Source organism: Cynoglossus semilaevis, chromosome 19 (genome assembly GCF_000523025.1).
Source record: "Cynoglossus semilaevis isolate Cse_v1.0 chromosome 19, Cse_v1.0, whole genome shotgun sequence".
NCBI classification, from domain to species: Eukaryota; Metazoa; Chordata; class Actinopteri; order Pleuronectiformes; family Cynoglossidae; genus Cynoglossus; species Cynoglossus semilaevis.
In genome coordinates this window covers 10,116,178-10,141,500 of record NC_024325.1, presented here as the reverse complement: position 1 = coordinate 10,141,500, position 25,323 = coordinate 10,116,178, and the positions used below count along the sequence as shown (strand labels likewise).

At 41.4% G+C, this 25,323-nt stretch overlaps 3 protein-coding genes and 1 long non-coding RNA gene across 5 annotated transcripts in view; 2 read left to right on the top strand and 2 right to left on the bottom strand.

Annotated features, from left to right (window-relative positions):
• Window positions 1–472, bottom strand: part of LOC112488627 (uncharacterized) — a 5,802-nt gene extending 5,330 nt beyond the window's left edge. The window contains exon 1 of the long non-coding RNA XR_003052921.1: window positions 57–472. This is a non-coding gene — a long non-coding RNA (uncharacterized LOC112488627). The remainder of the gene's footprint in view (window positions 1–56) is intronic.
• Window positions 1–12,130, top strand: part of dclk1a (doublecortin-like kinase 1a) — a 41,480-nt gene extending 29,350 nt beyond the window's left edge. Inside the window, 11 exon segments of the mRNA XM_025065688.1 lie at window positions 5,870–5,951; window positions 6,117–6,289; window positions 6,394–6,513; window positions 7,911–8,057; window positions 9,112–9,245; window positions 9,395–9,472; window positions 9,558–9,654; window positions 9,752–9,832; window positions 9,923–10,036; window positions 10,210–10,283; window positions 11,933–12,130. Coding sequence (XP_024921456.1) covers window positions 5,870–5,951; window positions 6,117–6,289; window positions 6,394–6,513; window positions 7,911–8,057; window positions 9,112–9,245; window positions 9,395–9,472; window positions 9,558–9,654; window positions 9,752–9,832; window positions 9,923–10,036; window positions 10,210–10,283; window positions 11,933–11,990 — 1,158 coding nt within the window. The 3' untranslated portion in view covers window positions 11,991–12,130.
• A 3,341-nt stretch (window positions 12,131–15,471) lies between these two features.
• rfxap (regulatory factor X-associated protein) overlaps window positions 15,472–25,323 on the top strand; it is a 14,323-nt gene continuing 4,471 nt past the window's right edge. The window contains exons 1-3 of one of the 2 annotated variants that reach the window (XM_008332855.3): window positions 15,472–16,055; window positions 16,650–16,760; window positions 17,126–17,265. In XM_008332855.3, coding sequence (XP_008331077.1) covers window positions 15,630–16,055; window positions 16,650–16,760; window positions 17,126–17,230 — 642 coding nt within the window. In that variant the 5' untranslated portion in view covers window positions 15,472–15,629 and the 3' untranslated portion in view covers window positions 17,231–17,265. Of the gene's footprint in view, window positions 16,056–16,649; window positions 16,761–17,125; window positions 17,832–25,323 lie in introns of those variants that run through there. The other variant, XM_008332854.3, reaches the window with a different exon arrangement.
• The window catches only part of smad9 (SMAD family member 9), an 8,811-nt gene continuing 2,657 nt past the window's right edge, over window positions 19,170–25,323 (bottom strand). The window contains exons 2-8 of the mRNA XM_008332857.3: window positions 24,049–24,571; window positions 23,265–23,480; window positions 22,802–23,062; window positions 21,851–21,961; window positions 21,373–21,594; window positions 20,597–20,853; window positions 19,170–19,765 (exon numbers count right to left, since the gene is read on the bottom strand). Of these exons, the coding sequence (XP_008331079.1) occupies window positions 19,622–19,765; window positions 20,597–20,853; window positions 21,373–21,594; window positions 21,851–21,961; window positions 22,802–23,062; window positions 23,265–23,480; window positions 24,049–24,244 (1,407 nt within the window). The 5' untranslated portion in view covers window positions 24,245–24,571 and the 3' untranslated portion in view covers window positions 19,170–19,621. The remainder of the gene's footprint in view (window positions 19,766–20,596; window positions 20,854–21,372; window positions 21,595–21,850; window positions 21,962–22,801; window positions 23,063–23,264; window positions 23,481–24,048; window positions 24,572–25,323) is intronic.

Here is a 25,323-nt window from a genome sequence, read left to right as displayed (position 1 = left end):
GCACTCACATCCAACCATCCCCCTATTTCTCCTCTTTGAATTAAATAGGGTATTACCTTCAGAGGAAGACAGTGTTCAGTCCTCCCTCATTTCCCAGTAGAATATTTCAGTGGCAAAGTACTAACCAACCAGAAGTGTATTGGTTACACATTAACCGATGTGTAAATATATGGGGCAGAGGATTGGTAACAAGGTCGTACAAATGAAGTAGAGATGTACGATGTTATCGGCCGACCGATATTATCGCAACCATGTAATATCTGTAAGAATCATTATCAGTTTTTCCTCCGATAATGGAAACCCGATAAACCTGTGCCTGGGTTTCTCCAAATGACAAGTGCTCTAAAAATAGTTTTGGGGGAAAACGGCTGTATATGAAAATGAAAGTCACTAGATGGCAGCATTGCAGAGCATTTTATTGATCTGTTTTAATAATCAGCGGGCTGTTTTCTGAATACTGATGCCAGCAATACTGATAGCTGTTTTCTGAATACTGATGCCAGCAACTCATGCGAGTATAATATCAGTTAATATCGGAAATTAAGCTTTTAGACAATATCAACATGTCAGTTTTCAGCAATAAGTTAATGTTGGGCATCCCTAAAATAAAGTTGGACATCCTTATGCACCAAACATTGCATTCTTCTAAAACAACCAATCAGTATCTTTCTCACCTGTGAGCCCTAAATTAATAACTTAATCCATCCAAGTAATGACTCTTCAAAGTGTCCTTAATCCTGAGTTTGAACGTCTGCACTAATGGAAGAACATCTGTGACCACACTCCAAAATACTGTGGTTATAAACTCCCTGAAATTGCAGCTTTTAAAGCACTGAGAGCTTTTGCAAAATCCGTGAAGCCTCGGTGACCTACAGCCGAGCGTCACATTTAAAGATTTCACCTCTCTGGACCCTGCATTTAAACACTTACAGGCACTTTGCTGCCAGGACCAGTTTGCTCACTCAGTTCAGACCTCCATAACCTATTTCCCTGAGCAGAAAATTTTTTTCCCTTGGATTTTTCATAGAATGAATTGGTGGTACCTTCATGAAGGCTAAAGGGAAAAAACATCATACACAGACTTGCCATGTGTGGGTATCGTATGCAGCTGGTACAGACTAGTGTGACCCATTTTTCATGAATTAGCAATAGAAGCATGAAGGTCTGCTTTCATGAAACTACTCATCCATCCATAACTCCCCCCGCCCCCCGCTCCCCTCACCAGTTCTCTGTCCTTTCAGGGACATTTTCTTCAGTTCAAGCTGCACAGATTTCTGCTTTAATATTCATTACTCAGTCCAAAGACAAATGTACTCTCACAGGTACAAACCCTGACCTTGGTTTTCTACCTGAAGTGTCTAAACACACAGGCGGAGAACAACTGAACGAATGTTTTGAACTGAGCCGCCGCTGTTCCTGCGGTGGATAAATCATAGGCCTTATAATGAGACATGGATGTAGCTAACGTGCGCTAGCCGCATATGAAAGGACAGCGGTGATCTAGTATTTTTTTTTAAGTAACTTCGGTCTTAATCAATCAAAAATAGTAAGACAGACATAAATACAGTAAAGTACTTTAGTTGGGGAATGAAGAGTATACAGCAGTTTACGGAAACTATTACAGCGTACCACAAAAAGTACTACAGTCACATGTAATGGCCCATGGACGGTGTGTAGTATATTATTTTCTTGGTTCTCTTTTCCTATGCTAGAGGTGAAAAGCTAAGCTAACGGCATTAGCTTAATCAAACTTCGGTGGACAATTGTACTTAGATATGCTTTTCTGTATTACAGGATAATTTTGCATTTATGGAGCACTACAGTCATCTAGGCCGTTGTTTCCCAAAGCCTGGGTCGCGACCCTCAGGTGGGTCGCAAGAGTTTTTTTTGGGGTCGTCTCGCACCATGTGTCCCAGAAGTTTACGAATAATGTCTATTGACTTGAGTCACGAAGGTTTGTGACTTTTAAGATATGGGTCCCCAGAAAATATGTTTGTGAAACACTGATCCAGGCGTACAGCTCCAAAGATCAACAGGCGCTCTGCACTAATGTACAAAAGAACCTGTTCTGCTGTGGCTGACCACTCACAACAACAGAAACAAACAGAGAGGGTAGTGACCAGCCAGGCGCTGCAGAAATTCTAAAAAATCAATACAAAAAAGTGAGATGTAGTCATAGTAGTGTCTGTTCGTATGAGTACGTGAGTGAATGCAGGACAGAGTCCGTCTTTATTTTTATTTTTTTAAAGGAATATTATTTTTCCTCCAGTCACCATGTCATTGGTGTGCTCAGTCCACTGAACTGCATGCTCCACCTCTCAGTCTCTTTGTTCACATTTGTGTTGGTTTATTCATAACTACATTACGTGAGTGTGTGCGTGTGTGTGTGCGTGTGTGTGTGTGTGTGTGTGTGTGTGTGCTCACACGTGGGTGCGGAGAAAGAGAGTGAGAGAGAGGAACAGAGTGAACCAGAATGTGTTTCGAATGAACTTATTTATTTTTGTCTGATGTCTTCCATGTGAGTGTGTTGTTGTTGTTGTTGTTGTTGTTGTTGTTGTTGTTGTTGTTAAAGAGTGCATTCATTTGTTGAGTTGACTTCATTTTTAGAAGCTTGTTCACTTTTGTTCCCGTGACTGTCAAAGAGACTGGCAGCCGTGCATGAGAAAGTACGTCAGACACACACTGAACACTGTTCTCTGGTCACGTTAATCTTAATTTATTTTTTCAATTTTCACATTTATTTATTCTGTCTATATCCCCTTTGCACCGCACTGGAATTGATATTTGATGGTTCGTGTTGGGGTTTTCTGATGTAAGGCTGCCAGCTCTGAACGGCTCGTTTGTTTTCTTTGTATTATTCATGTGTCATGTATTTATTCCATTTGTTGATGTTCGATTAAATTCATTGCCATTTCATTTTCCTTTGTTTTTTCTTTCTTCCCCCCCACCCCCCCATGTTCTGCATTCATTTCCACTTTTCTCTAACGTACAGACGTAAACAGAGACTATTGTTAGCGTGAGGTTAAATATGACTACATGAGAGGTAATATTTATCTCCCCTGCACTGCCGCTGCTCTGGATTTTTATTTTTAAATAAGGTTGCCGCGGCCTCTTTCTGAGTTTTTAATTTTCCCCCAGACACTGAATCATGCAGAGTCATGAGCCATGAGGCTTGTAATTGTTTTTATTTATTATTATTTTAATCAGTGTCCACAAAACAAATTCATCAAAAGTCTCATGTGTGCACATGCAGTCAAGATAATTTTTTTAATTCTTTATAATTTAAAAAATATAAATATATATATAAAATAGATTTAAATGAGTTTTAAAAAATAATACTTCTGATAATGGCGGACGGCTTTTTTTAAAAAAAAAAAAATTTACATATACTGTAAACCAGATTCATGTCATTTTTCTGATTCCATCTGCCAGAACATAAAAAAACAAATTAACCCCAAAAAATGTTCTCTCCGAGTCAATGTTTCCTGTCAGACTGTCTAGACACTGAAGTGGCGATATTTTCATTTCCTGCACCTTGCATCCTGCGCTCATAAAATGCTCCATTTCTGTCCATTCTCATCTTTCTTCCAAATAAGTTCTCACTTATACGAGACACTGCTGCTGGTTTACGCAGCCTAAGATATGGACAGACCGATTGTTTTAGGACGTGTGGACTAATGGTTGGTTGCGGAAAGATGTTAGTCATTTACATGGCACTAAAATTGACAGATCATATAGTTTTAACTTTTCCTATTTCCTATTTATCCACGCACAATCAGCTGCTGCGTGCTGCTTTATATCTGTGTGACTCCAGCCATGGTGATGTAAAAGTCTTTTTTTTTTTTGGAAGTATGAGTCACGCAGTGAGCCAGAAGAGTGTAAAGATTGTGCCTAAGCCGGATGGTTCCTAAAATAACAAGGCCATTTCTATTAAATGTAATGATGCATGAAGAGATCAGCTCTCTTATTGCATTGCTTATACCTTCTAATGTCTTCTCGACCTAAAGCTCTGCTGTCTCACGTCTGTCTGTCTGTCTGTCACTCCCTCCGTCTCGCAGCTCTTCGTACTGACATGAGACACAATGTTCATAGGACTCCTACCTCCCAGACAGCAGGCAGGAAATGTCCAAATATAGGCTTCTGTTTCCACACTGTGAATCTCAGAAGCTGCCGCTCCATGAGCTGTTACCATAGCAACAGTATTTTGTTTCCCTCGGTGACAGGAAGAGGCTGATAGAGTTTAAAAAGGGCAGGCCAATAGACAACAGGACTGAATGTGAGACCAGGGGTTTATGATTATTAGGATTTTAATTTTTTTAAATTTTTTTTTGATACAAAGAGATGGTCTAATAAAAACTTGAGAGAATTCTGCCTGAGTCAGAGCTGCACTCTCCTGAAGGCTGTCTGATCACAGCAGGAGGGATGAGTAGACACCAGAGTTTGCAGCCGCAGATCAGCTCTGTCAAACGTCTTCAGATCTGCGTCGTTAAAATCAGAGTTGTTTTCTCTCATCTGTCTGGGACTAAAATAACAACGGCAAAACCTTAGCATGGGTTTACAAGAATAAAAACAATGCATTTAAAAAAAAACGTATTCTTAGAATGTCTGCATAAACTCCATGTTTCTGACTCGGCTCTATTTTGGAGTTAATGTTGCGAAACACATAACATGTTATTCACCAACCTCCCCACCAGGGGGTTTCATAATTGCAATTTAATGGTCTCAATGGTTTGTTAAATGATTTAAATGGTAAAGCAATCTAAGACAGGAAACTGCTTTGTGGAAAAAAAATAAAATTAATGAATTATATTTTTTTCACTCTGTCTGACTGCAGCCCTGTACCGGCACTGGTCCCTGGACCAGGGGTTGGGAACCCCTGCTCTGAATATACCATGTCGTGAAAGTAATCTAACGGTTTTATTTTCACGTTTCATTTAAGCGCCTTGCCTTTTAATATGCTAAGCCCATTATGGCTTGACAGCTGTGTCATTGGGATTGAAACCGTCTGAATCCCAGAGGTTCTCCACTGCCGGGTCCAACGGTGATGCCGCGAAAAATAATTAAAGCAGAAGAGAGGTGACGAAAGAAAAAGGCTTGAGCTGTGCAGAAGAGAAGAGCGAAGCGAAAAGAACACAGGGAGTGGAAGAATTTATTAACAGGATGTTTGAAAAGACAGGACAGAAAGGGTTGGATTCTCATTTACAGTCCTCATTCCCCGTTCTTGGTGCTTCCATGACAACCAGACAGAGGGTTGGGAGGTGGAGGCCGTGATGAGTTCTTGACTTTTGACCTAGCTAAGATGGAGACTCTGCAGATATTACAGTCTTTGCGAGTCTGTCCGCGACACTCGTGCACATGCTCGTGATTTAAAGAACAGTAAACTGATTTGTATTCATCTCGCTGCCTTCAGCATGTACTGCTGCGCATCATGGTCCCAGTGTAAAGCTACGTCTGTCGTGCATCAATTCAGGAGCATAATTCACATGGGTCCAGATGTGTCAGGGATCGACCTGATTGGATGTTCCATCCTACTATCCTTCATCGTGAATCGGTTCAAAGTCGATACAAATTCGACATCGGTTAAAAAATAAAAAATAAAACGCGTACGAAAGTGTAAGGAGGAGGCTGCCTTATTTCAAAAAGTCACCGGTCGTACCGTGACACTACACCCTCTAGTACAGCAGGTGGCGGTAAGCACATGGTATTCTTCTTAGAAATGAAGTATCAATCTATTTGGTCCTAATTTTTCTGAAGATTATTTTGTAAATAAAAAATATAATAATTTCTCTCTATTATTCTCCCTCTCTCTTTTTCTCATTTTCTATCTCCCTCTCTCTCGTTTCGATTTCTTCTTGCTCCACATCCACAGGGATCCAAGGGCTCTTCCACCTCTCTGTCTTCCACCAAAGGTTCCAGCCCAGTGGAAGAAGGAGAAGGACTTGTCTCTGAGGGTGAGGAAACTTGGTGGTGTAAACAATCATGACCTTTGAAGCCCGTGTTCTCCTCTCTTTCTCCTCACTCCTCTTTTAGCTCTGCGTCATTCTGAAATATTTTTACCCTGCGGTTGTCGTGTTGTTGTTCTGCCGTCTTAGCCATTCTTTTTTTTTTTTTCACAGCTGAGGTTGTTGTGGATGAGGTTCCAGCTGTGCCACCCTACATCTCGGAGCGATACAAGGTGGGACGCATGCTGGGAGACGGCAACTTTGCAGTGGTCAGAGAATGTGTGGAGCACTCTACAGGACGGGAGTACGCTCTGAAGATCATCAACAAGGGCAAATGTAGAGGCAAGGTAAACGATCCAAAAAAAACAAAACAAAGAAAAGATCAGATATCACGATTCTCTGATCTTGTCTATTTGGCTAGATTATTTACTTCAGTTCTTATTTCTTTCAGGAGCACATGATTCAGAATGAGGTGGCCATTCTGCGCAGGGTCAAACATCCAAATATCGTCCTGCTCATAGAGGAGGTGGACACTTACAATGAGCTCTACCTGGTCATGGAGCTGGTCAAGGTGTGTGGATATTCTATTACCCTGAGTTAATGTTTCTGTTGGAGCCCCCCCCCCCATTGTTCCACAGCATATGAGGACCAAATGAAAATAGCATCTGCGCTGTTTATTGTGAATTAACATTTGGACGATGGTGTTGTACATTGAAATTTTAAAATGATAGCGGTTGGAATTGCCTACTAAAACTATAAGCATCGTGCATTCTCATTTTTGATGTAGTTAGAGCTCATCTGGTCCAGTTAGAGCCGGGCTGGGGTATTTTAGACAACTGAAATAATGAGCACAACAACTGTGTGCTCATGATTGGGCTCCTCATCTGCAGTCTCACAGTGATGCTGTGACACAGAGAGGCACAGAGTTAGGCAGGAACAACAGAGCTGCATCATTCAACAACAACCAGTGAAGAAAATGATGAATTCCAAACAGTCGCACAGTGTGGGATTGAGAGAATCAGACTCATGACCGCGAGCGCTGGTGTGTTTTTTTTTTTTACATTTTTTTTACATTCTTCATTCTGCAAGTCAAGACATTTTTGTGCATAATTCAGGAGGCAGAATGTGATCCATCTGTTCATATTGTAGCGTGGAGTACTACAGAATATAGATGAGAGGCAATCTGTGGGATGGGAAAAAAAGAGAGAAAACTGTCGAGGAAGAGGACTGAGATGGAGCGAGAGATGAATGAGGCAAGGAGGGTCGGTGGTAGAGTCACATGGACTGAGAGAAAGTTAAAGAAACAGATGGACTCATCTGGAGGCGGGAAGAGGAGCGTGGCGTTTAAATGGCAGTTGATGTTGGGTTTTATTGCTTGTTTTTCTGCTGATTGAAAAATTAACATCAGTAAAAAAAAAAACATTTCACCAGATAGTTTTGTGTCCAAAAAATGACCCAGATCACCTCAATCTCACCTCAGCTAAGACCTATGGAATGATGCACCCAAAAAAGAATCCAGACCCGACTGCAGGATGTCACAGCAGCCTATTGTTATAGCCATACGATATAGCCAGAACTATACGCTCAACAGAACACATAGGTGGAGCAATCAGATGTCCACATAAAAAAAGTGCACCTATAGGTGGTCTGAGCTGTGGTGGAGTGTGACAGCTCTTATATTTAAATAACTGTGTGTGCTTGTTGAACGCTGACACTGTGTCTGAGCCTGTGCTGGGACAGAAAGATATTCAGGCCTATTTTGAGTCTCTGTTCCACTTAGTTTACACAGAGACAGGGACACGGTGAGGACAGAAAAGAGAAACTCAGACAGGGAAAAAGTGTGAGGGAATATTTTAAAGAAATATTACAAAAAAGTTAGAGAAATTATCATCTCAGTAAAATGGTGATGAAAATCCATCTACCATTTTCTTTTTCAACTATTCACAACTTCATCCACTGTGTCCACAGGGGGGCGATCTGTTTGACGCCATCACCTCAGCCACCAGGTACACAGAAAGGGATGCCAGTGGCATGCTTTACAACCTGGCCAACGCCATTAAATACCTCCACAGCCTCAACATCGTGCACAGAGACATCAAACCTGAGAACCTGTTGGTAAGATCCCACACGGAATTTGAAAGAATTTTATGTTTTCCTGTTGACAACAATTTTGTGGACCATCTTTGAGGAAAGGCCTGCATTTTCACTTTAGTGTACTTTATATCGCCACCTATTTTTGGACAGATGCAACAAATAAAAAATAATTTAATTCAAATCTAATTGTTAACTAGAGGCATGTTTTTATCTGTGTAAATAAAAGCATTATTAATAATTATTAAAATAATTTTAGGGAATATTGCTACATGCTAGCCTTGTTTAAGCTAAGTGAGTTAGCTAAAATAATGGCTTATAATGAGATGTAAACAAACAGTAACTAAAATTGATAATAATAAGAATTAACACAGTGCCAATAGAGCACCGTAATATTGCTAAAAGTTAGCAAACAAGTGCATTAGGCTAGGTTAGTGTAGCCAACACGTAGCTTAAAAGCTATACTGCAAGGTCAAAACAAGGTCAGCAAAACAAAAATAATAATAAAGTAAGTGGGACCAGCGTTCAAGTCAACTAATATGATGTTTCTTTTTTAATCGTCACACTTTATTCTGCGTCCGTTACTTTTGAAAGTCGACTTTATGAATGTGGTTTTTAGGGAGTGAGGGCAGAATATCAGGTTTGTTTCTGCTATAAAAAATATATATTGACCTCTGCTGGTGTGTGGCCTTCAGTGGCTTACACGGTCAGACACTACAGGCTTCCTGAATGAATAACAAAGTCGAACCGTAGCACAGAAATATGACTCATTGTTGCAGCCGTCACGCCTCCTTCACACCACCTCCTCTCTGTCGAACTCTTCCGTGGCTTATCTTTCACTCGTCTGTTTTGAACTTTAACATTACGGAATTATCGTCTCTCTCTTCGCCGTAACAATCCAAAAATAAAAAACAAACTGCCCAAAGATGCACTAAATATAATTCCCTTTAATACATTCCAGTGAGGTTTTGACCTACAGCGGTGAAATCGGACAGCTTGGAGTTCTGAAGCTCCTCCCAACATGGATATAAAATGAAGTGTAGCGCCTAAAGGGTTCTTTTATTTCGTACTCTCTTAGGTGTATGAGCATGCAGACGGCAGCAAAAGTCTGAAGCTGGGCGACTTTGGTTTGGCCACTGTGGTGGACGGACCTCTCTACACTGTCTGTGGAACCCCAACATATGTAGCACCAGAAATCATCTCAGAAACAGGGTAAGAGCTGTAGCTAAAGACGGGAAGATAATGAATGATTCCTAACAAGAACGCAGTTCCTGATGATGCAACTGATGAGAGAAATCACAGCAGTACAAGGAACACTTTTCCCACTGCAACTATGCTCTGTCCGTGTGCGTGTCGTTCAGATATGGCCTTAAGGTGGACATCTGGGCAGCTGGAGTCATCACATACATCCTACTCTGTGGTTTCCCACCATTTAGAGGGTGAGCTGACAGTGTGGAATTCTGCTTTAATTTGTTACGTTACATCCGAGTCTTCGTGACACTGAAGTTGTTCGTCTTCTTACAGGAGCAGTGAAGATCAAGAGGTGCTCTTCGATCAGATACTCATGGGACAGCTGGAGTTCCCACTTCCATACTGGGACAATGTGTCCGAAACAGCCAAGGTGAGGAATAAAACCTGTTGATTTTCTTGGAGCCGTGACTGTTTATACGATTAAGGTGGAATCAAAAATATTTACCTTTGCTCCCTGGGTGGTGCAGGAGCTGATCCGATCCATGCTGGAGGTGGAGGTGGGTCAGAGATACTCCGCCCTGCAGGTCCTGGAGCACCCCTGGGTCACTGTAAGTTTATTCCAGTTCCTTCTGTTCAGTTCAGGTGCAGTGATTTGCCTCATGTAATGATGCTTCTGCCTGCTCTGTTTCTCCATCCAGGATGAGGGCGTGTGTGAGAACGACCATCAGCTGTCAGTGGCGGGAAAGTTAAAGAAGCACTTCAACACCACACCCAAAGGCAACGACACCACTGCAGGCGTGTCTGTCATTTCTGTGAGTCACTGCTGTTAGAAACATGCAGTTTTTTTCCCCCGTGATCCCATTTTCAACAGACTCTTCTTAAATCCTGTATCTTCCTCTTTTGAGACGAATGACTGACCTTCATGCCTTACTGTGTGACTGACCTGCTGTTTAGATTGATTGTGCTGGTTTCTCTCTGTATTCAGCTGGATGACAGCTTTTCTATGCAGAGATCTGGGTCGTTGGATTTCTACCAGCACCCGGCCATGTACTGGATAAGGTACGCCAGGTTTCCATAGAGACACAACTGGGTAGATGGTCAAAAAAAAAAAAAAAAGGATTCCACACTGGCATCTCCACCCTCCCTGTGTGCTGTCCTGTTGACCGGCTGCTGCTGTGCTGCTTTGACAGCTTCATGTCGTCCTCGCTGTCCGTTGAACGTTCCCGTGTTGGAGTTTTGTCAGCACGCTGTGAATGCTTCCTGTGTGTGTTTTTGAAAGATTTCTCAAGTAACTCACTTATGGAAAAAAAAAGAAAAAAAAGGGAATGTTGGTGAGGATTCATCGTGACATTTTGCTGTTTCTTTGTGAATGCTGCCTTCCCGAAGAAATACCACTGATCCCGTGCTTGTCTTTGTGATTTTTTTTTTCTGTTTGACATTATGCTTCCCACCCTGGCTGTTGTCGTTGTTGCTGTTCAGCTCACATTGATCCATATCCACAGATACTAACAAGCAGTATATACAGTATATACAGAATATACTGTATAAAATAAATAGAAATCTGATGCAGAGAACTGGAAAAGTTTATGTCAGTGTTTACTATTTTAAAGGATTTCGCAGGATAAAAAAGGATGTTTAGCTTAGTATAAAGGTGAAAAAACACGGTGAGGAAACTGCTCATGTTACATAGTACTTGTAATGTCATTTTCAGCCCTATGTATTATAAAAAATAACAGCGATGCCTGGGCTGTGCTCACAAACAGCATAACGAGCGTCCAATATGTTCTATTTCCCAACTGCTAATGAGCTGAAACAGCAGTCTTTGTGACAAAATGGCCAGATCTCAGCTGTGATTCCAGTGGCGTCTGCATTGAGACTCTGTGCCTCAGCCTGACTCCTCACTGTGAGCTGTTGCATCAGATGAATTTGTGCTGCTTCACTTCTCATCCACGCTGCAGCTCATCCTCTCACAGAATACACTGTTTCATCGAACTCCATCCGTCCAAGTGTCACACTGAAACATTTAGCGATGTTCCTACTGAGAACTAATACGTACTTTTGTGTGTATCCATAGAGTATGTAGAGTCACATCCCATACACTGTGCAGTAAATAATTGCACTGCGCTTGATGGTACTTAGTAAATTTAACATAATTCTTCAGACCAGGCATGGGCAAACTAAGGCCCGGGGGCCAGATTCGGCGCGTTCAGCTTTTTAATCCGGCCCACCAAACTTTTCCAAATTATATATTGTATTTATATTATCATTATACTTCTGCTTTTTCTCTGCATTACCCACGTTTCCCCAATAGATGGCATAGAAAATGATAAAAGCATTTTAGCCTTTGAGCATGACTTTTACATGTCATTTATCTTATCAGTCTCCAATTGTGGCCCGCGAATCAAAATGTTTGCCCACGTCAGGTTTAGATATACAAACTAATAGTGCTACGTGTAATATTATAAGTAGTAATATGTACTAGATACCAGAGCTGTAGAAGCTCTCGTGAGGTCAGAATGTGGGTTTCATTCTTTTCTAAACCTAAGGTTGCCAGATTATTCTGGTATTCCCAATGTAGGCCGCTCACACAAACAAAACAAAGCTGACACTATGGTTGGCCTATTATTTACCTCACTTTCCAAATGTTCTCCACATTGCTGTGTCCACTGTGGAACTCTGTTGACTTCTCCTGTTCCTCTCTTCTTCAGGCCACCTCTCTTGATAAGGAGGGGCAGGTTCTCAGACGAGGATGCCACCCGGATGTGAACCCTCCGCCTCCGACAATGACGCTGACGATGACACCGGTAACAACAATAACAACAAAAACTCTACGGGCTGAACCTCCCAGTTCCCTCCCCGGCCTGCCCACGGCCCCTCCCTCGCCGACCCCTGAGACTTGTTCTGACGCCTCCCCGGATCCCAGCCTCCCATCTGACTCTGGCGACATCTCCATCAGCTCCCCCAGCACTGTCTGCTCACCCGACTCACCCTTCTAGGTGAGGGGGAGTAAAGTGAGAAGGTGCAGAGGAGGAAAGGAGAAGGGAAAATCCTAATCTTGCTCCTTCTTACATGAAGAAGGGGGAGTAAGAAGAGGAGTACGAAGGCTGGGAGGCGAACGTAGTTGGAGAAACTTTTAATTTCCCTATATCCATCTTTCTAAGCCTTGAGGGGAGATCGATCAAGGGTGGTGACAGGAAATCAAGAGGCAGGCAAAACGAGGTGGAAGACTTTTCTTTCTTTTCATTCTCTCACCTGAGCACATGTTGTGGAGCTCAAGGAGCCAGAAAGGGGGCGGCAGAAATAGTTTCCCCTTCAGTGATGATTTGGGCTCAACATGGAGCAGCTCTTCGAGGCAATATGAGAATAAAGACTAATGTTCATGTTTTATTGAACCTTATTTATTCATTCTTTTATTCACTCCATTTTCTTCTTTCAATTTTGTGTTTCACTTTTTCCACAACCTTATATCTTGTTGTTGATTTTTTTCTAAAATGTTTGCGATTTGAAAAAGTGCGTAGTAGTGGAACGGCTAGCGACGGTAGGCTTAATGGACAGTGAAATTGAAAATGGAAAACTGAAGATTTTCTTGGGGGGACAAAAAGGTGTTCACTGAGGAAGATTCGAATATGGAACGTAGAAATGCTCGAGTGCTAAGAGTTAGTGCAAACTCAGTATTGGCATGGCCTTCTTCTAATGTTGGACTGCAGTACGGAAGTTTACATTTGACTCAAAACGACTTTTTCGACAGAAAATGGTGCATTTGATTGTCGTTCTACCTTATTTCTCCATACCACCTTAAACACGAAAAGAAACCTGAGGAATTTGGGTGCCTGTGTAGCAAACTCCACCGTCAGAATTTGTTCACTCTCTTTTTCTGTTCTTTTGGTTTGTGTTCTTTCCGTGCTGCTCCTTTAAACATTTGCAGCCTTATTCACATTTATCCAAAGGGGATGTTTAACTCTTCTGTTCCAGCAGATTTAAAAAGTGTATTTGTGGCATCACACGTGCACTTATATGGCTTTGGAGATGTTTTTAGAAGTACATTTCGTGCACTTCAGTTTATGTGGATCAGAGGATACGGTACAGCATATGCACAAAGAGTTGCAGGAAAAGCCGAAAGTCGATACGGATGCAGGAAAACCAGCAACATTTTTATGGAAGCAGTATGTTAGTGAAAATGGTTTATATCAAGCTCTGTGCAACCTCATTCATGGCTTCATTTATTTAGATGAAAGCATGACAGACATACAGTAGCCTATCTTTATTCTTAAAAAAAACAAAACTGTTCAATGGAGAAGTATGGTTTATATGTTATGTAAATAACATGATTTTCTTTATTTTGATAGTTCACAATATAGTATATTTCTTACTAGTAACATGACAACTGTAACAGTCATATATATATATATACGTGTGTGTGTGTGTGTGTGTCGGCAATGATTTTAAAAGAGACCATGATGTTGAAGCAGGTGTGTGGAGTCGGATTGAAAAAGAACATTTCGACCTGTTGTCATAAAACTTTGATGAATCCACGCGGTCAGAAGGAAAATGAAATGACCTTTTGGCTTTTTGTCAGAAAGTGACGGTGCCACTTCAGCAAAAGCCGGCAGGAGAAATGTTTCTGCTCACTGATGTGGAATTTAGAAAAGAGCAGAAGTCCGGGCGGTGAGGGAAACGCATTTGTTGTTTGGCTGCAGTTGTTCCGTGTGTCTGTGACTTTCTGTATTTCTGCCCTTCATCACACACAACAGTTATGTGCTGCTGACACTGATCCGATCACTATGGATTTCGTTGTGCTGTTCAAATGCAAACACGCACTTTGCGGCACATTGGCACACGCAGTTAACCAAAGTGCTTTCCCAGCTGCACCACAGTGTTACGATCTATCGCAATACCGATACAGTACCTGTACCTCTGTTCAACAATGGTCTATCAATAATTATAGTAACGATTAAAATGTGTTTCAAAATGAATTCTCTGTGGTTTTATACCCATTTAACATCGTGTGAACACAAATATATAGGGAAGAATGTCAACTATGGATGAAGTGAAGACCTAATGTGTTCTATGAAGTAATTAAGTCAATTAACAGAAAAAAGGGACATTAAAATGGACCAGAGGTGGAGTACATGGTTCAACAACACATGGTTTAAACAACTGCGTAACCGGTCGTCGTAGTAAACTGTGTGTTTTCATTCATTCACAGTGTATGTTTTATGTCTCCTGTTGTCTTTCATTTTCCTCTAAATAGGATCACGGGTTACAGGATTAGCATCGTCTTTTTCTGAAAAGGCCTAAAATCTAGCATTAGTTACTAAACAAAAACTACGTCACGTGGTGTTACTTGAAAAACCAGGGGAACCCTTCCTCAGTATTACAGTACACCTGTAGTGCTAACACCATCTTGACCTTCCCGACACTAAAATGTCAATAATATGAGCCTGCTGCTACAGAAGAACCTCAACCTTCCCGATCACAGCAGTTCTTTATGTACTCACTTTGCTCACGCTGCTTAAATTATTTTTATGCATTCCCATACAATTGTGGCCAGAAATGTGGGCTGTACAGTGTTTGACACAGGAGGTGCTCTGCATAGAGGTAGAGTGATAGAATACATGGATATTTCCCCGACCCATTTATCAGGAAAATAGGTTTTTAGGCTTCCCCTTTGCTGTGTCAGATTTGCAGGAATAAGGGCAACCGAAAAGGCTACAGGTACAGTGTTGTGCAGTACTCAAACTGTAGGATTTGGTATCATCAAGATGAAATTTCATGTTAAATATCACTTTGGAATTTGTGTCCAACCTTGTAGCTTTGGGAGGTTTTGTTTCAGTGGTTATTAACTCTGAGAGCTATTTGTGTTGATAAACTTAAGAAAAAAACCCTAGAATAAATAAAATGAGACAAATGGCAAAGGCAAAACACTGTCTTGCCACTTGTAATAAAACAAAACAAAACAAAACAAAATTTAAAGGTCGGATTGCTAATTTATAAGTTGGAATTTTAAACTATGCTGCACTTGCTAGAGCAGGGGTCGTGAACCTAAGGCTCGCCAGCCAGATGTGGCTCTTTTGATTACTGCATCTGGCTCTCCTTCTTAACACAATATGTAATAATTCACTATTGACACACGTATATAAAAGGTTTTTGGTTTTTTTTTTGGACGGGAGGGGTACAAATAAAACAAAGTTGAGCTTTCTGGTGACATTTGGGTGTAAAATAGATAAAAGGTGCATTTTTTCAGATTGACCAGCAGGAGTCAGTATAGGGTAAGGAACAACAAAACAACACAGTACGAAGAAGAAAATCCTCGCGGCATAAACATTTAACCTTCAAAGAGAGGCTGTTACAAATTACCGCGTTTGCTTCTGAAATCGTCGATAAGGTAATAATAATACTAATAACATGAGTGAAGATGACCGTCCTCCTTCGACACTCAAAGACAAAGACTCCACTCTCCTGCTTACTAAAGACGGACAGCGCTACTACGTGAGTAAGAGCGGCGCGGTGGACAGTAGAAATGTAATAACGCCGCACGAAGCGGACAACAACGTCTCCTATGACATGGACGACGCGGACGAGGAAAGCGACGTGTTGGACACATCAGACCCCAGAGACAGCGCTGCCAGTCCAGAGGAGCCCAACGACGAGGAAACGTCAGAGGGAGACAATGCCCCGAAACAGTGCACGTATGTGGGGTGCAACGAGACCACCACCCAGGTGGCCAAGCAGAGGAAGCCGTGGATGTGCAAGAAACACCGCAACAAGATGTACAAGGATAAGTACAAGAAGAAGAAAAGCAACCAGGCCATGTCCAGTGGAAAATTAGACGTAAGATTGAATCTTTCCTAACCTTTCTTTTTTTTTTAAATGTTGTTTTAATGTTGTGACATGTAGGAGAAAATTAGAGTTCCAGCCACAACTTAGTCAGCTGACTATGAAAATATATATGCGTGTGTATTTATTGATGTACGTGTGTAGATATATGTACATATATCTATATGTTTATATATATAATTGTGTCTATATATCATTTGGGTTTATATTTATGCAACCGATGATATGTGCAAAGATATATTCACAATGTATTTCTTTACTGTCCTGAATAAGTTTTTGACTCAACCTGCAACCTTCCACCCAAATCTGCTTTCTTAGCCACCAGGCTGGCGGAATAGCCTAATAAATAGTTTTGTGACCAATTAGGCTTTATATAATTAACATCTACCATCTGTTGATCCTGCTATTATACACCACAGACCACACCATATACTTGCTGATTTAATTTCTTTAAAATCTCCCTGTTATTTAACACATAACATGTTGTATAACACATAACATAGCAACATCCCCAAACACAGAGAATATATATTTCAAATATTATATAATAAATACACCTCAACTCACACTTGTGACTGTGGTAAATAGGAAAACTCTGAGGAGCGACCCGTGTCTGTGAACAAACAGCGGCTTGGTGCCATGGGGGACAGACCTGCCCGCCCCTCCCTGATAGAGCAAGTCCTTAATCAGAAGAGACTGGTAGGTCACACGGATCTGTTCCTCTCTAAATCACCTGACCAACTTATGTCAAATAAATATTTCCCTTCTTGCCAGATATTATTATGCAGGATTTTGCCTCTTTGGTCACAGGTCTGCTTTATACTGTTTTTTTGCTGATCATTGTATGACTTTATTTCTTTAAAAGGAAAGCATAATGTTGACAGAACGCCTATAAAATATAATAAATAATAAGTTGTCTTTCACAAATGTTTTCATTCAGCCTGGGACACTTCTTTTAATTAATTACATAATAAACAAAAGTCCTGGGTTTTTCTTCAAAAAAAGACCAAGAAGGTATTTTGTTGTTGCTTTTTACTCACATTTGAATGTTGTGTGTCCCTCAGTCGCTGCTCAGAAGTCCAGAGGTGATCAGTTTCCTGCAGCAGCAGCAGGAGCTCCTGGCCGCACAGAGCCGCAGCCAATCACAGGGCCACTTCCAGGGTTGCTGACATCGGCTGTTGAATACAACACCATCGTTTCTTGTGTAAATATTTCTCAACCATGCACTGTTTCTATGGAGCTCTTCTGCCACTCATAAATAAGTTCCCACTGATGACTTTTATATCATCAAATAATCATCCGTTAGCTTTATTTCAAGGCAGAATATGGCAGATGATGTTTTAAAAACAAATTTTAAACATAAAAATTGTTCAGTTTGTTGTGGTCTAAGAAGCAGCGTAAACAGAAAATATTATAATATTTTTAAATCTGACAGATGGAAATTTTAGCCGTCAACGAAGAATCATCTTCTTGTTGACATTGAGGAGCGCAACATCTCTGACCGTGTCATTTCATTTGAGTTCGGCTTTAGCTGTTGTGATTGTTTACTCTAAAGGTTTTACTTTAAACATCAGAGTATTACATGTGATGAACAGACTATATTTACACATAAATTCAATTCAGGTTTGGTGCTAAGTAAGGTATTCGTGTTTGCACTACGTTCTCTGTGTTGTGAGTAACAGAGAGGTGAATGTTGTGTCTGTGTTTAGGTTTAATGTCGCTGTCCTGCTGTGAGGTTTAAATTAAAATTATTGCGCCGTTATTGACTTTGTTTACCTTCACCAAGGATATCATGTCTTTTATCTGTGTCCCATCTGTAACTGCGTTCGTTAGCTGTATTGTGAAAAAAAAAAAACTCAGTGGATTTTTATTTATGCAACTTTGCAGAGGGGTGGGATATGGTCCAAGGAAGAACTCATAAAATTCTGGAGTGCATCCACATTAAGGGGCGGATCCTCGGGTTGGCTAATCTCTAAGGCTTGAGTAAATTTGAGGGGACTGTTTGCTGAGTTATGTGCTCCACAAAGTGCCATACCAGTATGATATGATATACAGTTGAGGACAAAATAATCAGCTTTCATAACCTAGTCAAGTTCTTGAATAACTTCCCAAAAGCTTTCACAGAGAAGATGGGTTTTACGCATAACCTTATTTGGATGATGTTTATTCATATTTGCCTGCAGAAGGAAAAACTTCACAAAAATGTCAATATAGTTGATGCTTCTACTGATTAATTGCGTGATTCAAGTCTGTGAAGATTCTCAGTCATCCAGGTCAAAAGTTCTGTTAGGCACCTGGATGCCTAACAGAACTTTTCAACCTTGCGTGATTCAGTTTTCATTCAATCGCATTTTCTTTTAGTTTAATAAAAGCTAATGCAGTTGTGTCCGGTACATTTAAATTCTTCTAGTTAATATTACAGGAAGACAAAATGTGTTTAAAAATGATTAACATACATGTTAACAACATGTGAGCAGTTTTGTATGTGCCATAAAAAGGTACATTTGTGTGTTTCTAATTTCAAAAATAGAGTGGTTTCAGACCTTGGTTTCACGGCAGACTGAAGTCTGTTAAATCCTGGACTGAGGTGGTCAGATAAGACAAACCTGAATATCTTTAGCCACTTAAATGTTGTGGCTAAAGATATAAAACTTATCTGCTACAGTAACTGTCCAGGAAGTTGTCAGGAGAACAGGTCAGAGAAGAGTTTTTCATCTAACCAGTTGTGTGGGTTGTGAATGCAGAAAGTTTTGAAAGGTTTGGTCAATTGTGAAGTGGATGGTGCTGTTGCCATACAGTTTAAAGGTCACTTATTTGCTGGTTTAATCTCTGGGCTTTCGTTGTGGTCTCCCTTTTGGTGCGAATTTGACTGTGAATGTGACTGTTGATGGTTATTAATGTTGAATTGTGGCCTTGCTCGATGAAAAGGCTACCTATGTTTGCATTTATTTGTGTCGTGAAATGTTTTAAAAAAATAGACCTTAAAAAAAGTCTTGCATAAAAGCATTTGTGATAAAGCCAAAGGAAATACTTGCCTCTGCCTTAGGATGGATGGATAATCATTTTGTGCAAGCGCCATCTTTGTGACAGTAGATAGAATTACAAGCCTTACAGAAAACTCACTTTAATGGAATGAGGATAAAGCAACCAGTACAGGAAGTCAAACTTTCAACACTTGTAAATACAATACATACTACAATAATAACATTCATAACATATAACAACACAAACTTGAGTACCTACATATCCCAAATACTCTTGTTTTGGAGTGCAGTTACCATACCCTGATGGAAGATCGCAGAGAGGAGATAACTGTTGAAATAAACACATGAATATCTGGATACATGTCCTTGTTGAAGAGCTAGCGCTTTTGCATGTCTTTCACTTTCGCTGTATGGTTGGACGAAGCTGTAACTGAAATCGTTCTGTGAGCTGGAGAGTCAGGGCAGCAGGGACTGGACAGCTGGACACAGTAGAGGATACAGAATCTACGACTACCTGTGATAAAGACCTGAAAACACACACTGAAGCGCGCGCGCGCGTGTGTGTGTGTGGTCATGTTATGACACTGAGGAAATAGGATTGTGTGGAGAACCCATCTGTGTGAGCACCTTGTCCAGCCACTGCAGGGGGCCGTGCAGGTGTACCTCAATCCAGCAGGGGGTGCTGGTCACATCTTGACGGTGGTATTCAGCGCCCCAGCCCTGAAAAAGGACAGAAACTTAAACCTCGGCTTTGCAAAGGTGGCAGGAATTTGAGCTGCGTTGTGTTCAGTCGAACTTTACAAAGTCACTTCAACATGGAAAAGACAGGAAACAAAGATAAAGAAAAGTTTCTAAAGAGGAATGCAAACTGTGCTTTTGGTTATTATTAGTTGGGACTTTTCAAAAAGAGAGGCTTTTAACCTTTTCTTTTCCTGATGTGTTCCACATCACATCACTCTTCTGTCTCTTCTATTCACATGCAGACAGTAGCTGTTAATCCTGTTGCCGTTCATCTGTTCAATCTGTCCTTTCAATTATTTTTTTAAAATAATTTTAAATACCTTTTGATTTGTTAACTTTCACTCTTGTACATCTCCCCACCCTCGCACAGATGAAGCGCCCGCTCCAAAACCTCTGTCTTATTTATGCACTGGAAACTTGGCTTCAAACAAATTGCTTTAAAAACCTGAGAAGCCGTTGTCCTCAACAATATTAATTGTCAGTCTACAGTCCCTCGCAATCTGTTTGGCTGGTCTGACACCGGCCCGGCGTCTGCCCTGAAACTGAAGTCTCCATGAACCCATGCTGGGAGTTGAGATGGTATTTTAAGCTCAAGGTGCTTCGGTAAAACCAAAACTCTTTCACGCGGTTTGGNNNACATTTGTGGGGACTGTGTTTTAGAGCAACTACAGGTGGATGGACCGTGGAATTATTGGATGTAGGTGATACAATTTTTAATCGGATCTGAACCACAATTAATCAGTTGTTTATGACAGCACTGGTTTAGATATGAAACGTGGAAGTGGTGTGTGATGGTCAGACGTCCGGTACCTTGACGAAGCTCATTCGAATGGTGCACATCTTGGTGAGCTCATAGACGACCTCGAAGCCGTGGCTCACAGACTGGGCCAGGAGCTGAGCGAATAGCTGGTTGTTGAAGATCTTGAGGCTGCAGCCGCTGGGTATCTTACACACGGTGGTCGGATGGAAGCCATGCTGGAAATTACAGTTGCGGCTCTGGACGAAGATGCTGCTGTCACTTAGACACTCGGCGTACACCTCCCCCCCGACGTAGTACAAGTGTAAACCTAAAGAGGGGGATTGGAAGAGAGAACCAAATTAACTTAAATGCTAAAGCCAAGGACAACGTGAATATCTAGAAACTACTCAATGAAGGCATTGTTTTGAAGTGTTACTACGACAGGGTACGCGGCCAAAGATTATCTGTTAGAGCATGGAACCCACAATCAAAGATCTAAAGTACACAAACAAAATAAGGCTGTTTTTCATATTTTACCACCGAGAAAAAAAACACACACACAAGGGTACCTTTATTCTTTGGAGGAAGGAATGTAAGTAGTGTCAGCGATTTGGGGGCAAACTATCGTCAAGCCTTTGTCTCAACCGCATCACCAGAAACCACACGCATTATCTTTAGGCCGCCATTTCAGTAACCCACAAACTCTTAACAAACAACCTTAAAACCAAGAACAACTGTATGGTCTGAAGGCTTTTTCAACGTTAGACTGGTATTTTTTTTATTTTTTTGAGACCTGACACATGTAACTGGAGGTGATGTCCAGTGTGGTGGTAGCCATATCTCCCACCTTTGCCTATGTGTCTGCGGGTGTGCTCGATGGTGGAGTTGCGGTTGACGTTGGACAGCAAACCCAGGCAGAAGCGGTTCTTGTTGTTAGACGGGTCTGTGAAACCGTCCACCAGGACGCTGCGCGAGGACGCGTTGAACGTCTCACCGACCCGGTTGTTGAGCTCGTAGTACGCGATGGAACACCAGTACTCTGGCTCTTCGTAGCACACGGGCCGTAAATCTGAAACAAACAGGAAGTAGAACTGACTCAGAGGTGACCAGTGGAGAGACGTTCAGATTCCTTCCATATTCAGTTTCAGATACTTCATTACACTGTCATATAAATCCATCAGAAAACATCCGGCCATTGATTTGGAACATGATCCTCAGCAGCTCATGACGCACGGAAATCGAAGCCTCCGTTTGCTTATATTAATTCACACAATTAACATTATATTATACGGACTGTTTTTAACTCTCGCCGATGTGACTGTTACCTGTGTGTGGAGCGGAGAACATGAGTTTAGGGGTTCCTGAAGAATTGCTGGGTTTAACGTCCTCTTGAGGACTGGTCTCCATCATGCTGTATGGAGGTGGAGGAGTCTCAGCTGGAAACGAATAGACAGATTATTGAAGCAGCAAGAACAAGAAAACCCTGTGATGAGGCCTGAACCTGAGACGCTGTGGGGACAGTTTGAAACATCAGCCCTGTCTTACTTATCTATTGGCTGCATTTTAGCTGACCGGTCATACCTATCCCTCTCTATCATTTTGAGCTAATGTTACCGCAGTATTCGTTGGCTTACGTTGTCATTTTACTCAGCATTTTCCTCAACTTTTATTTATTTTAAAATCTACTTTGATGTGATTTTAACCTTTTTTACATTTGTGTTATATTGTCCCTACATTTCAGGTGTAACTTTGATCTATTACTGGGTGATCTGAGTTCACTTCTGGATTATTTTTATATTTTTCTAAATTTAATAACAATATTCTTTAGGGTTTTTCTTTTATTTTTACATCCAGTTTAGTTTAACATTTGCTGTGTTGTGCTTTAGTTTATACTTTAGCTACATTTCTGACATCATCCAGTCTGTACATATTTTTTTTAGTTATTCCTCGGCAGACCTCCAGTAATTTAGTAAAATTGTTTTCCTGCCATTTTGCTAACTTTAGGTGGTAATGTTGTATGTTAGCTTAACATGTCTTTGGAACTGAATTTTGAAGGAATTAGCTTTTTTTTGTGATAGTTTGGCTGCATCCAGATTTGTCTGGATTAACATTTTGTTTTCGCTATTTTAATTGCCTTTCTCTTGCACTGCTGTGCTCAACAAAACATAAACGTATCACATAATGTTTTGGCTAGTAGGTTGGTTTTAGCTTTTTCGATGTCATTATACACACTGACTGTGACCCCTGAAACTGTGAACCATACGACTGGACCCTACCTGTGATGTGATAAGGACTGCCAGGTTCTGCCGAGCTGTTGGGAGAGTCGGGGTAGCTCTGTGAGGTGGGAGACTGTGCCATGGAGGACGAGGTGGTGGTGGAGGAGAAGGAGGGGCAGGGCAGTGGAGGAAAGGAGTCAGGGAACGTGGCGTTCTGTGGCATCAGAGGCTCGCTGTGCAGGGAGGCATTTCTGAACTTTGCCAGTAAACTGTGTTGGGGGTTGAACTCACTGTGGCGTGGCACCAGAACTGGTGGCAGCACTGAGAGCAGAAGATCAGGGAAAGACGAGGAGAAAGAGGGAACAAGAGTTATTGAAGTCGAAACTCCGGCCAACCATTTTGGCTCAGGGAAACTGCACTGGATCGGATGTCCTGTCTCTAATTTGGAACTCATAACACTGCATTATTAAAATATAACTAAAAACAAACTCAAAACACTGTCTTGCCCCTCTTCAGAACATACCGGGGGTCTCCACACGCCTGTAGTGGTAGGGGTTGACACAGATGTCCTTCTGCTTGGAGCCGAAGGGGAACTCGCAGCACTCCAGGGCTTTCAGCTCATGGTGGGACTGCAGGTCAGGCCAGCGCCACACTCTGCAGTAGATGACGTGGGGCAAACCCTTTCTGTGTGACACCTGTAGTCTCCCGTCCAGTGAACGAGGGATCGTCACACATTTGCCTGTGATTTTAAGAAACAGTGAGAGAGAAGGTTGTATTTTGTTGTTGTACTTGAAACTACTGTTTTCTATCGACCACGGCAGCGTTTTGCCCTGGTCACATTTCACCATGTAAACTTTTCACAATGTCTGTTGATTGTTGTTTACACTGTTGTTTTTTCACAAGATGAAAATAGTGATTTTGATTATATGTATTTTTGGCAAATTAGTAGAGTTTAGGCAAATTTCCTGATAATTTGTCTCTTTATACAAATGTTTTGAGCTGGTCAAGTTGTCTGAGCATCAAGCAGCAGTCTTGTTCAGTTCATTGGACCAGTACTTTGCCACTCCACTTCACAGGAAAACTATTTTCATAGTATATACAATATATTTATATTACCAATGAGTATATTGTATATATAAATACAAACAATAGTAATAGTAATAATGTGTTTGTAGTTAGAGCTAGGTGGAAGATGAACCATCAGAACCACTGCTGCGGCTCAGAGGATTTTCATAACACCTGATTAAAGTCGTGGTAGGGCAAACTGTTGTCTCTTTGTTGAATATTGTTGTGCAGTGTGTACTTACTGGGCTGCCCTGGGCAGCTGAGCGCCCTTTCCAGCTCCTCCATTGCCCCCTTCTTTTTTTTGAGCTTCTTCACTAGAGAGTCCACAGCCTTTTCGGCCCACTTCTCCTCTTCATCACCCTGCTTCCAACCAAGCAGGCGCTTTACAGCCGGGCTGGTGAAGGAGAACAGTGATGTGATGGAGGTGGAGGAGTTCATTCTGAGATGAGTTATGACGGATGGTGTTGGAGTGTGGGTGATGCAGATGCTTGGCCAGGACAGTGATGAAAAGGGGGGAGTGGGGATGAGAAGAGGTAGCAAGGTGGTGCCTGTGCAAACAGAGGCTTTCTTCTTTGTTTGCTTTGTATTAAGATGTTACTTCCGAGCGGCCCTGGTGGTGGAGTTGGACTACTGCCACTGCAGCACAAACCCTAACTCTTCTCTTAGTTTTGACATGGAATGAACTGTGCAGCTCTGTAGTTGAAGCCTCGTGCAGAAACGTTTACTCCTTGAAAGTCGAGTCAAGTTGTTTTTGGTTGCAATCGCCTGTTAGGAGACGTAAACAAGAAAATAAATGATTACCTTCTACAAAAATATTTATAATTCATTGTTGATTCCGGATTTTTTTTTAAGGTTATGGCATTTTTGCACATCGTCTCCCCTACAGGGTGTGCTATTTACTCAACATGAATGCTATCCGCCCATGATTTTTGGGTTTCAAAAGTTTCACACCCACAAACTTATGGCTCCTCGCAAAGAAGGAAGAAAAATACAAGCAAAGGGCAGTGTCACTGCAAATAAACGTAAAGCCACGCACTCCTGGTAACCAGGAAATTACTAATTTGTAAGATTCTTCTGTTTCTTTTTGTTGAGAATTCCTGAATAATCTACCTTTGAATATAGTTGGCTGGAAAAGGAAGGTCAGGGATTGAACTGGGCCAAAGTAACTTTTGTGATCCCCTGAACTAGAGATAATAGTAGGAAACCAAAACAGTATATTTCCAAAACATACTCCTATTCAATGATCCATGCACTGGAGGTGAATACTTCATGATAAGGAGCCACTGTTCTAGACAGCCTGCCTGCATCCAAATGATCCCCTGTCAGTCTGAACAACAACAAGCTTATTATTTAGTGGGAAAAGGAAACGAACACCAGTGAAAACTGTCTGAGAAAGATCAAGGCAACGCAGCCAAGATCATTTCTAGATTCACCAACAATGAGGAATGTCCTTTCTGGCCCCCGTTTGTATGATCATGCCACTGACGCCCAGGAGCCATACAGTCTGGCCAGAACAC